Here is a 15,959-nt window from a genome sequence, read left to right as displayed (position 1 = left end):
ACTAGACCACAAGCTAACAGTTTTATTTATTAATTATTGATCTGGAGATCACTTGTGGTAGATGTACCTTGAGGCTCAACAGTTGTTTGGTTTTACTTTGAGCATAATGTGTATGACCATCTTGTGCCTCTTACTGTACTTTGCTGAAGACAAAATTACCATAACCTATAAAAAATGACCAAAGAAAACTGACACAACAATTTCCCTTTCACTGGTTTAGTGCACTCCCCAGTAGAATTGGCCTGCATGGTTTCATATTTGCGCGTGCATTCATGCATGGTTTTGTGTATATGTTTTGTGTGTCAGTATGTGTGTGTATCTTGGAGATGGATTGTAGGGCTGTGCATAGAAGACTCATCTATCTTACACGGTGGGACTCCAAAACACACAACACTTGTTTGATTCAGAACAACATTTGTTTCAATTATGACACATTAGTTCAGGGGGTATACTGTGCTCCAGTAGTGTTCTTGTACTCCATTTATCATTCATGCTTGTATGGGCTGTAGCTCTCGATCAGTGAATGGAAGCAGTATGCAGCCTTGAGCAATAAGCAAAATGTTTAGTTGGTTTATACTTTTACTTTCATTTATAGCTATTAATGAATGTAACACATATAGGACATCTTATAAAATTATGATTAAATTAAAATATGTGTTTCAGAAATGCTCCTCCTATACAACCATATGTTGTTGCAACAGTACTTTCTCTGTTTCATCCAGAGCTATACTGGCAACTCTTACAATAAGCCTTAGCTTTGTATGTATTTGTGTGTTTTGTGTGTGGGTGTATGTGTGGCCGTGCCTTCAGGAGTTTATGGATGATGGATGATGGATGCTGTGAGATACAATGGAAGCCTAAATGAAAGAGCAATTGTGCTGTGAATGTATGCATATGGGTGAAATTGGTCAGGTGTTTAGAGCATGAATACACACACAAATAACGTCTTTCATGGAATTTTCAGTTGAAGCTGCAATGTACACATGGAAAAATAATATAATGTAAACATATACATGTGTGCAAAATGTCCAGTAAGTCTCTCATATACATTCTGCTGCATACTTACCTACACATACAGCTCAGCAGACCACCAGGTGTCCTCTACAGCACAGCTAAACTCTGTTTCATTCATGTGGCTACCCCCTCACCCTCACATTTTCCCACAGAGTTTCCTACCCTCTTTCCCCCTGGCCACTGGCATTTTTCACCACCCATATTAACACACAGCTTCCTCCTGGCAACACTGTGCCGGTTCCCTGCCATCACCACAATGCTGCCAGTGCGTCTCCATGGCAGTGTGATTGGCAGATGCTGAGATGGATGCCCATTTTAGCCAATGGCATATCAGAGTCAGGTTGTCATGCACTGCGACTCCCCATAGTGGTCCGACCAGCCAGCTGAGCATGATGTTGGGAAGAAGGGGTGACTAAAACACAACAGGCGCGCACACACACACAACCACATAGCATGGGATCATTCAGTAGCACAAAGCATAAGGGGTCCCTGCTCTGGCTGTCACTACTGTTGTGATGTATCATTTATGTCACCATTGTGTGGTCTTCTCTTGAAACATGTTGACAGGGGCATTATTCTGGATTTTGACACATTCCCATACATTCGCAAGCTTTTAATAACATATGTTAATGCTCCAATAGGTTTATGACAGGTTTTGAAAATTACTACTTGAATTATGAGACTTTAATGGTCCCGCTCTCAAGATTATTGGGGGTGGTATACATTGCATTTCTAAGTTTGTGCAATAGAATGTCCATTGGTCAAGAGACTATTATCTATCTGATCGTACACACACACACACACACACACACACACACACACATTAAAAACCACACACACAGTATGCTTATAGGACAAAAGATGTGCTCTATAAACATTAATCTATGCTACTGAATGAGATTCATTTTTCTGTGCTTAATCAAAAAGTATATAATAAATGATGGGCAGTATATCAAATAACCTAATCTCCTTAGAACACATTGTGCTGCTTTGTAGTACTTCCATTAATGACTAAAACAGACTGCTGTGCACACACGTGTTTTAATATTCCGTTTGTGTGTGCTTATTTTAAGTATGTGCAAATGAATATGGTTATGGAAGTATTTGTATGCTTATGGATGTGAGCTCAAGAATAAAATATGTACATAAATTCATTAAAACAATTTTAATGTCAGTAGTAAATATGAATAAATAAAAGCTGCACTGATTTACAGAATATTCTGTAGGTACAAAGCAAGCAACACCCGCATTCCTCAGTGCCTTTAGGGACTGAATCATGATGTGAATTTTTCCCACCACCTTCGTATCTATACTTCTGAAGCAACAGAGAGACAGGAATCACAGTTTAACTGCTTTACATCCCATTTATGATTAACGTATGTAGTCATACCAAACACAGACAGTCAGGCAACCTAATATCATTCTGTGGTCCCCAAAGCTGGACTTATCTGAAGGACATTGTGAAGAAGTGCAAAATCCACTATCTTTTTGGTACTAACCAGATGTCAAATGGTGTGTTTAAACTCTAAATGATTTTGGTAAATGCGCTCATCAATTTGAATGGTGTCTCTCAAATCCTCGCAACTCTGCCACAAAGCCTAGCTATCAGTTCTAATGCCAGTTAGACCAGCTCCTGCTGGTTGTACAGTGTGAAGTCGCTGCCAGCCTGAGCCACCAATTGCCCATCTGCTCCATCAGGGAGAATTCTCACTCCATCTATTTGACTTGTTTTGAGCTTGGCTGTGAAAAGCTCATTAACTTTGCAAAGTGAGATATAAAGACAGATAAAAAAAAGCTGCATCCAGAACAGAAATGTTAAAGAGGACACAGACAGATGTGAAGGGAGGTGTGTACATATTTAAAAGATGAAACACCAGACGGAAGAGAAAATGCAAGGAGCCTTTGTTACCACAGACATGGACTGACTGAATATGAATAAATAAGAGGCAGTCAACTTCTCACTTCCTTTTAATGGGAACTTAAAAAATTCACCACGATTACCAGCAGAGATTGATGTTGGGGTGACGGTCTTACAACTAACATATGACCCTTAAAATCGTGACACGCCCATTTCCTGTGTTTCTGCATATCCCAGAGGTTGTGTGTGGACATGCCCGAGTGCATGTGGGCATCTGCGTGCATGTTCATGTCTGTGTGTGTGTTCATATTTATGAAACATGCTCTGCCCAGTCATACCGTGGGAGTTAGCAGGTCATCTTCCCTTGTCATTAATCACTGCCGACAGCTCATAAGTTTCTAATCTGCATGTGAAAGAACTGTGTGTGTTTGGTGTGTGCGTGTTAGTGTGCATGTATTAGCATGTGTGCATTTGACTGTGGATATGCAGTTGCAACAGTCCTCCAAGATCCCCTTGTGGCTGCTTATTGAATTAGGATAGACCTCTGAGACATACACCCTGAATGCATCATCAGTGGCATTTGCTTTGCTGTAACAACTATTGTCATTGTCAGTTCATTAGTTAAGTTACATGAGGGGGATTGTGTGATAACAAGCCCATATGTGTAAAACACTCACTCATGGTTCATAAAGCATAAGATTATGCCCATTTAATTGTCCAGGTCTGTTTTTTTTTTTTTTCATCTCCAAAATGTATATGCAGGTATTGTTTTTGTTATGACTTTTAATAAACATGCATTTCAATTTATATATAGATTAAGGATGAGAAGAAGGGATGAGAAGTGAGAAAAACAAAATGAATTAAAGAACCTGAACTTCATTCACTTAGTTGTTTATTTTGAGCATTTACAGAATACATGCAAGTTCAAAAATTCCAAAATCATTCATTTACACTCAAAAAGGAGTGGGGAGAAGAAAAACTTAAAATATTGGATGAAAGCACATAAAATAAAATTGCCATGTGAATACATCACCCGCAATGGCTCGTCTATCTTATTTGTTAGCTACAAGAGATAACAGAAAAAACTTACACACCAACATAGAAAATGTTGTCAGCTGGTGTGACACCGGTATGTAAGGACAGAGGAAGGGCTTTGTTAAACATTTGCATTTTACAATGATGAAACAGGCTGTCTTTTCTGTTGCTGCTCATCTATCTCCCTGGACAGAACCAGGAATGTCAGAGCTTTTTTTTTCCCTTTCTGTAGGTTCACGGCAGCTTGTTGCTTTACTGGAACATTTGGGATTTGGATCTCATTGAATAATAGTGTTTTTTTTTTCCTCTCACTCTCCACACCCGGACATGAAAGGGACTAGTTTCGTTATTTGCATTTTTACGCCTGAGTGTATTTTTCAAGTGGGAATAGAAATTCTGTGAGCGGTGTTGAGTCCCAGTGCTGCTGTGTCCTGGAGTGCATCAGTCTGCCTTTTCATCTTCACCCTACCCTAACTGCTGCTTTTCTTTAGCCATAACCTCAGTTCCTCTCATCCTTGCTTTGCTTTTTTCTTTTTGCGTTTTTTTTTTTTTTTTTTTTTTACTTATTAAAATTTCTCTCCTTTTAATTTCCCTAAATTTTACACATCATGTCAGATTTTTTTTTATTTTTTGATATTTACTTGTTTGCTTAAGCATTAAATTGACTGATTATTTCTTCATGTTTCTTGTTAAATTAGAGTTGGCTGTGGTCGTGTTTTCTGTGTTGTGTCAAACTGAGTTGCTGTTGGCATCCTGCTCAACTGTCTTGTTTTTTCTGTGATAAATATCCTCAGTTAAAATGTAAATAGCCCTTTGAATAAAACAAAATTTCCACAATGGCCTGTTGTCTTTTCTTCATATGTTTGCCCTCTCCTCTGCCTCCCAACACCATCCTCACTCTTTTTCTGTTTTTCTTTGCAGCTTTCCAGATAGTGTTTCCATTGCCTAGACAGTTAAGCTTGTATTATGAACATCTGCAGGGATTCTCAAATTGCACCATGGCAATGTGGTAGACAGGCTTCTTTCACCTCTCTTCTTTAGTAGAAAAACCGTTGTCTTGGCTGTCTCTGTTGAAATTGTTGTGGAATTGGCACTCTTTTGTGTTAGATGGAGTAAAAGACAGAAAGGTGTTCGGGTATGTCAATGCATGCTTTCCTGAGTGCTGCATAAGAAAGACACAGAAACAATTTCTTCTGTTCTGTATGTCAGCGGTAAAGACAGGGTGCTGAGGAGGAGAGATCTTGCTCTGGAAAACAACATTGCAATAACCCAAGACAGTAATGTGTGTTTATGTCTGCTTCTCTGTGTGAGTGTGTATGTGCTCACTTTAGAATAAATCTTGGCCATTGCACAGAGGTTGTAGCGGAGGTGATTGGCGAACAGCAGTACTATTAGTGGGTGATTACATCCCAGTCTGTTATTACACACCAGCAGCTCCTTAGCATGGTAAAAGGCTGCTTTGCTTGACAACTCGTAAATCTGACACACTAGGCCCGCATGCTGAGTGCATTCACACATAATGGCACAATATGTTGCTGCCATGTGAACCCCTGTAAATCATCAGCCTTGATGATTATTTTGCATAAAATCTAATTAAAAACTAAATTGTAGGTCTGCTTAACAAGGCAAATGAAATCATTGATACCACACAGGAGTAACTTACAAATCCAAAGTATTGAAACTAGGGATGTAACGATTACCAATATAATGGTAAACTGTGGTAAAAATTTCCAACGGTTAGTATTACTCTTTCAAATTCTGATTATCATTAAAACTGTTTAATTACCACACTTTGAAAAACACACAGTGATACTGCTCATTTCCTGGAAATGCAGCAGCAGTCCAGGCACAGTTTGCAATGTTTGGCCTTGAAAAGATCATAGCGGAAGGCACCCGCACGGACAGTGCTCTGGAGACCCCCCCCACACACTAGAAGGACAAGGTCTGGATGTATTTTGGGTTTTTAAAGGATGCTGAGAGGAAACTAGTTGAAGATGATCAACCTGTCTGCAGAAAATGCAGAAAAAAGTCTCTACAAAGGGTTTTATTTATTGGTTTTTGGCATTTGTTGGTTAAATTATTTGTTTGTGTATAAGTACATTTTGAACATTTTGAGCACATTTCAACAATACCTTGAAATCTGATTCCTTGAAATAATGATGATAACCATAATAATTTTGGTGAGAATAACCGTGATATGAAATTTTCATATCATTACATCTCTAATTGAAGCCTTTGTTTTTTTCATGCAACTGTTCACTCACACACAGCTGGATGTGTTAAACCAAAAGAATTTTGGTACAACACATAGATGGGCAAATTTACTACTGGCAGGACTGTATTTAACCCTTTATAGGGCACTTATAGAAATACTTTGAAATTCAAAATTTCAACCTTAGTTTGTTGTTGGAGGACATAAGAATGTATTACTTTTGTGAAATTTTTGTTGTTATGTATAAAATCAAGGTCAGTGAAGTGCCCATATTTGGTTCCTTACCTGTAAGTGGTAAAATAAAATAAAAAAAAAAAAATACAAGAAAAACATAAGTAAGATGAAAAGAACCTGCCTTTTGTACCATTAAACCAACATGCGTGCTGATCCAGACCCCTGTCAACATCCACATTATCCCTTTGAACATCATTCCTTACATTAGTACCATTACTTCATGGTACCTAACAAAAGAGGTACACTCACTGTTCATGCAGGGACCTTACAGACCCTGTAGACCACATTGGACTCCTTGTCCTCACTGGAACTGTCTTGGAATGTGTGTGGAAATGACCAAAAACAGTCACTTGCCCGATAAAGGGTTAAAGGATTAGTTTTCACCCAGACACTACACTCTCATGAACAATATCTTTGCATAGTGATGTAAACATTGATTCAGAGGAGATTAAAGCACTAATTAAATCACTGCTGATTATCTGCTCAGTAAGTTGAATTATGAGAGAGGAGGAGAGGAGTGTGTTTGCAGTTCATAAGAAGGAGAGGCCAGCCGCCACAATGCTGCAGCTTGGAGCACAGATGGGACATCACATTCATTTTTAAACTGGCTGAATGTTTGCTATGTGTGCACTGGAACTCATTATGTTAACTTAGTGTTGCAGAATTATGACAATTGCCTGTCTAGGTGAAGCACAAGTGCCGTGGCGCGTTGTGTTTCCATTTGCAATATTTACTGCACAGCTGAGACGCCTGTTTGCTCCAAAGCCATTTTGTTAAAGTAAATTATTAAACCATTCTGGATGTCTGTGCAGTGACTGATGAATCCGGTGACGTCCTGCCCTTGCCCTCTGTGATATAAAGGAAAGATTGTGTGACATGATGTCATTCCATCGCTGCAATCATAGCCGGACACAGGCCATCATTAATAAGACCACCATCATGTTGTGTCAGCTGTAGAGAGGGAGAGGTTCAAAATAAATGAATAACAAAAGAAGAAAAGTAGTGAGTTTGCGTAAAGGAGAGAAGATGCTGTAAAAGTGAAGCAGGAAGCCGTTGGTGGTGAAAGAGACTTTAAAATGTCAGTGAATGGAAAAAATAACAGAAGGATGGCAGCAGATCAAACGACCGAGGGAAGGAAGAAATAAAAAGCAAAATGGAAGAAGAGAGGAGGGGGGAGTATATGTGTTATAGGTGCAGAGCTTCTATGCTGAGTTTCACCTCTTTTTTTCTATACATCACACCTACTTTTAACTATTTGTCTTTACGATCTGGCTGAACAACCTGATATATTGCTTTTATCACACAAGTAAAGCTTTCGTAATGTGTACTTTGATTTTACACTACATTCTGTAAATGTCAACCATCTCACTCAGCACATCATTTTTTATATTAATGGGTTTCTCTTATCGCACTTTAATTTCAATAATGCACTAAATCAGCCAAAGCGATTACCTTGAAATGGTCTTGATAATCCATAGCATCATTATTTTTTGTGTTAACACTGGATGTGTAGTAATATATTTATTTCAAGCTCTGACATTTGAAAAGACACGGTGAATACACAGACAAAACAGACCCGTGAGGCTTTTAGGTCACCAGACTTTAATAATACATATTATAATAAACACTCTTATCTGGTTGGTTTTGCAGGATTTCATGGGAAGCCATTTATTTTTGAAGCAAATGAAAAAGACTTGAAATCAGTATTATTTAACTACAGTGATACTGTAAGTTTCACATGTAAAAGTAAACATGTTACTGTAATTGCTCTCATCTACATCAGATTTCCTCTCTTTATTCTCTTAATTTTTCTTTTCTTCTCTCTGCTGCAGGTGTGATGCCAGAGCGTCAGTTTGGTGGAACCCAGTTTGTTTGCAGTGTGGTCGCTTCCCATGTTAGCCACCAGCCTTCCACCAGCTTCAGCTTCATCTGGATCGCTCCACCACCTGGCACCGGCTGTGTCAACTTTCTGTAAGTGTGTGTGTATGTGCACTTTACTGTTTCCGATGATGAGAAGAAAGTCAGCGAGGGAGGGAAAGAAATACTCCTGAAATCAAAACTAAGCCTTCATAGTCACAACTGACCCAGACACAGTGCACATGGAAGTCATAAACTTTAACAGTACGATCTGTTAATGTTGAATGGCCACACACTGACCGAGTGGCCGCATATATACCAAGGGATCCAGAGAGACGCTTATCAGCTGACATCATGGGTGGTGTCCTCTGTTTTATAGCCACAAAAAGGATGTTAAAAAGGTCATCCTGTCAGAGAAAGTGTGCATAGTAAGAGGTTACACTGTGGGCAAAGATAGCATGTGTGTGTATGTAATTACCCTGTTTGACATGGCCTGTGCAGTGACAGGTGTGAAGGTGTGTGTTTGCCCCACTGAGAATCAACGGAAACATTCTCATCCTCTCTCTGAATGGGAGTTGTCGTCTTCTATTTGGAAAATATGTGAGTGGCTGACCAGACCCACCCATTCCCCAGGGGTGGGTGTTACACTGATACACACAGTTTGTGATAGTAAAACTCCAGGTCATATCATATATTATACATAATTCTAAATGGAGCCATAAAATGTACTTTTCATTCAGAACAACCTGGAAGGTGGTGTATGGGTTTTTTTCTGCTTGGCCGTGCTTCATTTTTTTCCAGAGGCTTATATGGCCTTAACTCAACCCATGTAGGGGCTGATTTTTTTTTCTTTACCTACCTTTATAAAATATTCTCCCCATTTTCATTCCTCTTTACTTTTAGTCTTATGTTGCTCTTCATCATCTTTTTCATCTCTGTTAGAAACACCCTCTAACTCCCTTTCCCTCTAGTTTTTTTGTGATTTACAGCCTTATGCTGATAATCTGTCAAAATGCAATTAGCAGCTGTTGCTGGAGAAGTGCAGAGGAAAAGGGAGGATTCGAATAACTCAGCCCGATGCAAAGTCACAACAACGCAGTACTAAGTCACCGGTATTTTAAAGAAACAGCCTATATGCATTACAGTATTCTGAAAATTGACTAGGGTGAGAACAACCCACTGTATTTAAAAATAAACTCTTCAACTAAGAAAAGGTCGTCATACAATGATAATGCTTTAGTTGGTAAATCAAACTGCAAACAACTCTTTTTCTTTGCTTTTTTTTTATTGCTAGTCATCCTTTTTAAGGACTTGAAAGACGTTGCAAATTGCACTTCAGTGGTTCATAAAAACCACGACTAAATTAAACATTTTGGCAGTACTCACAAAAATCCCTCAACGAATTCCTGGAGGGACACGATAGACTATCAGACAGAGACTTTTATGGACAGACTGACAGAAATGGATTCAGCCGGGGAATTTGCTGAAGTGGAGATGCCATTTAGACAATATCCACCGAGCCAAACAGATTTACTGGCTTTTTTGTCTGCCAGAAAACACATTTACTGTTGAGCGTGTGTCAGCTTACGAGGATTGTGTGTTTCCTCTGTATTTGGGTTTGTGTGTCCCAGAATTTGCTGTGTGTTTGTGTCGGAGCGTAAACCATGGAGCAGCCGTTTGCCAGTGCTGATGACAGTGGGGCTGGCAGGGGTCCACGACAGTGTGACAATAGGGGCCCCTGCGGCTGACCTTATCAAAGTCAGCCAGTCACACTCCAGCTGGCTGGAGACTGTTCATTCAGAAACACACAAACACCCGCAAAACAGACATACACATTTCCTGCACCCTGTTCTAGTTCATAGCTCCTGTCTCTACCAGTGTATCTTCGCCTCCGATGCTGCCCTGGAAGCTCAGTGATCTGACTCTGAGGGAAATTCAACAAGCAAGACCCTTGTGACTGAAAGCTAGGCCACCTTGGGTGGCATCTCAAATTTTTATCACTGACTTTGTGAGTATTGGTATTTTGGAAGACAAGATTAGAGACAGATATGTGAGACGTGGATGAGGATAACTTTCCATTTTGGCTGTTAGTAAGTGTTGATTTTGGAACCAGAAGTCAACAATTTTGGACAAGAGGATGGAATTAAAGAAGAGGGGGGGGGGTTTAACGGGTACAGCAGTAAAACAGTATTCCTCATAAAATATTTATGTAACAAAATCATTTGACTGTCTTAGAAAAACTCTTAACTACAACTACACAGGAGCTGTTTACCTATAAAAACTATTTTATTCCATTAGCAGAAGCTTTGACAGTCAATCAAAGCTCAACAGATATCATAAAAATTATTTTAATTCTAGTGGCCATAAAATCTTTTAAAGAATTACTATTATTATTAAACACTATATGGATAAATGAGTACTTTATAAATGTGGTAGCACAAACAAGAGAGCTCCAATGGATGGATGGATGGATGGATGATTTACACACCATGTAATTGACATTAATACCAAAAAAAAACTGGATTAATTACCAGCCCATTGCAATCATGATAAACCGCTCATATCCAATGCACCAGAAGGGTTTGCGTACAGATGTAGATGAGTAAATCTGTCAACGAAACTTGTAAAGACATGTGGCTGTTGACCTGTTTGAAATTGCTGGTGGGAAAGGGTGCTTAGAGTATCCAAATAAAACAAATAACACCACATTGATTCCTAGAAGAAACCTGACCTCTGGATTTCTAGAGATGGTCTGTTAGTCCAGGCTTTTTGAAGCCAGCATCCAGAAGACATCAGGAATATTAGACTTTTAATTAAACAGGGGCTTTTATGTCAAGCTGCAATCCTTGATTAGAAAAGTATGGCTACCAAATTGTCTTTTGTATTTTGTGTTCTTGTATTTACTGTTCCAATGGAACATGTTACAAAGTTACAAAAGGTCATAAAAATATTGTGGTAAAGGTGTTAGAAATCATATTTGTGTTATCTAGAACCCTGGCCTTCCCTATAGTGCCGCTGTTCTGATTGATACGAGGGCCGTTCTCCCACTGTTCACTTCAGGCAGTGTCCATGAGTGTTTAAATTAAAGCCACAGACATCCTACGTCCTTCACAGACCCAGAGCTGGTCTGCCTGTACATTAATATGGGGCCAGTGAGCAGTTTTATGGGCGATATTGTGGGAGTGTTCCTGGTAACAGATCACTAGCAGGAGTGTGATAGAGTGCAGTGACATGGGCATCCCAAAGAACTCATTTTCAAGGTGGCTGTAAATTGCCACCTAAAGAGAAGTGGAGGCCTTGGAGGAGAGGAGGCGACATGGGAGGTGGAAGAGGACAGAGCTCATTCCCTCATGGATATCTCCCATTTTCAACCTTTTCCTTTTACGCAATTGAACTCGATTGATAAATCGATCACTTAAACTTGCACAACTCTCACTTAGTAGCAGCAGTTGATCAAGAGCTAATGTTTTTTTTTTATCAAAGATGAAAGGCAAAGCAGCTTGTGCAACAACAGAACAAATTACAGAAATAAATTAACCACCTGTGATTTTGATAAGTGATTATTTTGTGGATAAATAACTCAAAATGTTTTTAATCTAGCCTTTTCACTAGATTTTGCTTGGTTATGGAGAGAAGAAGATATTCGAAGAAGTCATTTTGGGAATTACAAAATACTGATTTGTCAGTTGTCTCGCAATCTTCATACCAAACATTTTATCAATGAATCAAAAAAATAATTGACAGGTTAATCAAAAATGGAAAGAGCCCAGTACAACAAAATATTGCACTACTCGTCATGTAATATGTCAATGATACACTGGCACCAAACATTTATATTTTATTAAAACTTACAACATGAATATGGGAGTTTCAGTTAGTATGTGCTAAAAGCAAACTAAGCCAAGACCCTGTGCATTTATATATACATCCTTTTATGTCATTGGTACAATGCAAACGTAATTCCTCCTTTTTCCTTTTCTTGGAATATTTTTTCCTCTTACATTAAATCGACATCATGACTTATTGTAGATAAATGTCTTATAGTCAAAGTATTGTACTGCTAAAACAACAACGTCATGTACCAGTATTGTGCCATGAGTTATTTTATGACCAGTATTCATGAGTGCGTAAAAAAGGTTTGACCCATATTTTATTCATCCTTCCCAGACATGACAAGACAAACACCCCAACATAATGCTCTGAATACTTTGCTGCACTTAGTGGTGATAATGGTGGAGAGCTTCCTTTTGGTGAATACAGTGTGTCTGTTCCTTTCTTTGCCTTTATTCTGCTTCACTTATGGCTTTAAAGAAATTAGTGCAGTGTGTATCAGTGCATGTAATTCTTTCTATCAGATGTGGGGGTTCATAGTATGTGTAAAAGTATCTGTTGGTACTCGTGTGTGCAGTGTGTTTTCTCGCAGCAGTGTTTTGTACTGTTTTTTCATGTGCCTCAGACAGCTGCTGGGTTGAAGATTGCTTTAATTACTGTGTGCCCTCCTCTCAGTGTTTCCCTGAGGAGAAGGATATCTGAGGATCTATTAGCATGTGTTCACTAAATCATGGCATACCGTGTGTGTGTCTATAAATATATATAAATGTGTGTGTGTTTCAATATGCATGTGCATATAAATGAAGTTGTTTTTAAGCACTTGCTTTTGTTTGCAAACAGTGTGTATGTCTCTACCACCTGTAGTTCCTTTGTGAAGTCCTCAACTGAGTGAAACCACTTATAGGAAATGGAACAGAAAAAGGTTGTGAAAAGACAGTCCAGGTCATAAAGTGTTCAGACACTCTCTTGTCTTGACTTGTTAGCTGTAATTGAGGAAAATCATTCCTGTCCTGCATATCTGGTGTTGTTGTGTTGTGGATACTAAAACTGTTCAACCTAACTGTGTCTGTGTGAGCATAAATTGTGAAACACACACTGATTCATTTAACTGGATCATTGCAATTGGATCGGGTGCATCAGTTCAGAAATATATCGCATTGCTAAGGCGCCGCTACCGATTGTGGACCCCATGGAAGGTAAACGTTTTGGCCCCTTCAGAAAAGAAATGATCTGTAACTGTCGTCGGAGCAGGGGGCAACTGGTACTAATAAGTACTGCAATGGGTGTGAAAATGAAAGTAAAACTTAACTTTGAACGTCTGACTCCTGGCTTCTACGCCTCTCTTCTACTGTGGAGCTTACATGACATTATCACAACTTCTAACCACTGGGAAACCTGGAAATGCTGGGCCCCATGAATTTGTCATGTTTACCCCCCCTTTACGGCGCCCCGGTCATATTGTAAAATATATACAATATATTGTGTTATACCCACACCACACAGATGCTATAAACATTTTCTTGCCAGTTTCACTAATTCAGTCACTAATTCTTCAAACAATGGCACAGGTGGACATTGTAGCCCATGTGTGTGTGTTAAACAGGCAGTAACACCTATTCACATTTTTCTATGATGTTTCATCTCTCTTGTCACTTTTTGTGAAACTGACGCCACAGTGTAGAGAATAACTACATAATTCCTACTTTTTGCCTTGTTAACTTTTATTCACTTTTACAAAATCAGCAGAAAACACATAGCAAAAATCAAACTAACACAGACAATATTGAAAATTGTTGACGTTAAATAAATAAATGATCATTAAATCAAGTAATTAATGTTGAACTAAAAAAAATGGCAGTTGATAGCAAGGCAAATAGGGGTACTTTTCTTGGTATGTATGATTGTTTGGCAATAAGTCAATTACTGCAGAATAGCTGAATTGTGATCATCATCATCATTATTGTTGGCAACACATTGTGATGTGGCCACTGTGTAAATGAGTGAATGGGCTTAAAACTATACATGTTTTAACCCCATGGCCTTCTGGGAAATAAGCCTTGATGTGTCCCTTAGCTCATCTAGTCCATCACAGATTGCCAAATGATTTTAAACTCACTTCATTTTTACCCTTAGCACATTTTAAATCTGAATTTCCATGAAGTTCCTTCTAAATGCTCTTGATTAAGGTCATTGATATGTTTTGTATTTAATGAAGGCAGTTATTCTTGACCACAGCTATTGTGTATTTATATGGGTTTGCTCAACAATGTTAAAAATGGGGCCGTAACCTCATAAATTACATGCAAAAATAAATAATGAATTAATGGACGAATGATTAAGAGCTTTTTATATTAATCCGAGGTTATAGGTCAGAGGTGAGACATCTCTCAGACAGATGACCTATTTCACCCAGCAGCTCATTTCTCTTGGTGTTAGTCCTCACCATTGATTTCCTATTACTCATGTCAATCTTTAAGTTGGTTTTAACATAAAGTCAGTGGTTAATGAGCTCTCCTCGTCATTAAAGCTCCATACTGGCCTGTGGCTGTGTGACAGATTCACTGTAGACACTGCACCAGAGAACATGAATGATTGGTTCAAGGTAATGGCATTTTGGCATTGTAGATACAGAAATATGGGCTAGAAATGTGAAAGATGACAGAGCACATAAATTTGAACAACTTTTTCTCCCTACAAACCGGCCAGAGCTGCAAATCTGACACAGTCCACCCATATAATTCCAATTTTCATATATCACACATTCATGTGAAAGACAGCAAGTCTTATATCTTTCACTTTCATGCATTTAACCTTTCTCAAACTTTTTAAATGTGTCTATTTCTCGAAATGTAACAATAAATCGTAGCCTTTTTTTTGGGGGGGGGGGGGGGGTTCTTAAATATATCTTGCCTGTTGCTGTTTACCCTGAAGGTCTCTGCATCCATGATATTGTCAATGTGGTCTTATTTCCCAGGAGAAGGGACCTAACCCCACTAATTATATACACACAACGGTGTACACACAGACACACACACGTGTACACTCATATGTATATTACATGTCAGTGCTCTGATCAATACTGCCACAAATTGTCCACATCACGTTATTACTGCTCCAACATCACACACTCTCCTCAGTGGGTCACTGTCCCACCTGCTGGGACCACGACCCCCTTATCAATTCTAGATGAAATAGAGCGTGGAGACTGGAAAAAGAAAAGCATTTCATTTTAAATGCAACAAAATGAACCGTGCTCATGGGAGAGGGGGTCGCTCCAGATGTATCTATAGTGAAATGATTGCTCCTCATTGTGCGCTGTCTGTTTCTGCAAATATCCTCTGTTCTGACAAGACAAATAACAGGCGTGACTTTTTGAAGGGATTCATCTCTGTGTTGCTGACCATGGGTAAATATCATAGGTTCCTCTTGCCCCCCCTCCCCCATTAAACTCTGACCGCACTGAAAAATTAAGGATGAGATCAAAGACGGATTTTTGTCATTATTTTTAATTTTTCACAATAGCTATTCTAAAACAAAAATAATTACATTCCTGTCAGCACAGCAATTTGCATGTGCTCAACAGCTTTTCAGATGTGTTTTCTCCCCCACATGTTAATCCAAAGTATTGTTGTTTTCCTAATCCCTTAATTATTACTCTCTAATAGTAGTCAAGGTCAATTGCTCCTCTCCTGCCTTTATACTGAGCAATAATCGTGCTTCTTCTAGCTGTATTCAGAGCCATAACTCTCTATGACCCTGTGCTAACAAGCAGGTAATTTGCCAAACAACTCCCAAATCCCTCCTCTGTGGAGCGTCATTAAATTTGCATGTTTTCCAAGAGCCTTTTTCAATTAATTAATTTAGTGGCGGAGGGAGGGGGAGAGCAATTCTACAAAGTCAGTCGCACCTTCTCCTTAC

At 38.9% G+C, this 15,959-nt stretch overlaps 1 protein-coding gene across 5 annotated transcripts in view; it reads left to right on the top strand.

The window, feature by feature from the left end:
• The window catches only part of reln (reelin), a 109,850-nt gene that overhangs the window by 31,763 nt on the left and 62,128 nt on the right, over positions 1-15,959 (top strand). For all 5 annotated transcript variants that reach the window (XM_030136425.1, XM_030136423.1, XM_030136426.1 and 2 more), the window contains exon 3: positions 8,186-8,324. In XM_030136425.1, coding sequence (XP_029992285.1) covers positions 8,186-8,324 — 139 coding nt within the window. The remainder of the gene's footprint in view (positions 1-8,185; positions 8,325-15,959) is intronic.

The sequence above is a fragment of the Sphaeramia orbicularis genome, chromosome 6 (assembly GCF_902148855.1).
Source record: "Sphaeramia orbicularis chromosome 6, fSphaOr1.1, whole genome shotgun sequence".
NCBI classification, from domain to species: domain Eukaryota; kingdom Metazoa; phylum Chordata; class Actinopteri; order Kurtiformes; family Apogonidae; genus Sphaeramia; species Sphaeramia orbicularis.
The sequence above is the reverse complement of the archived record's forward strand: the minus strand, read 5'-3'. Positions and strand labels throughout refer to the sequence as shown.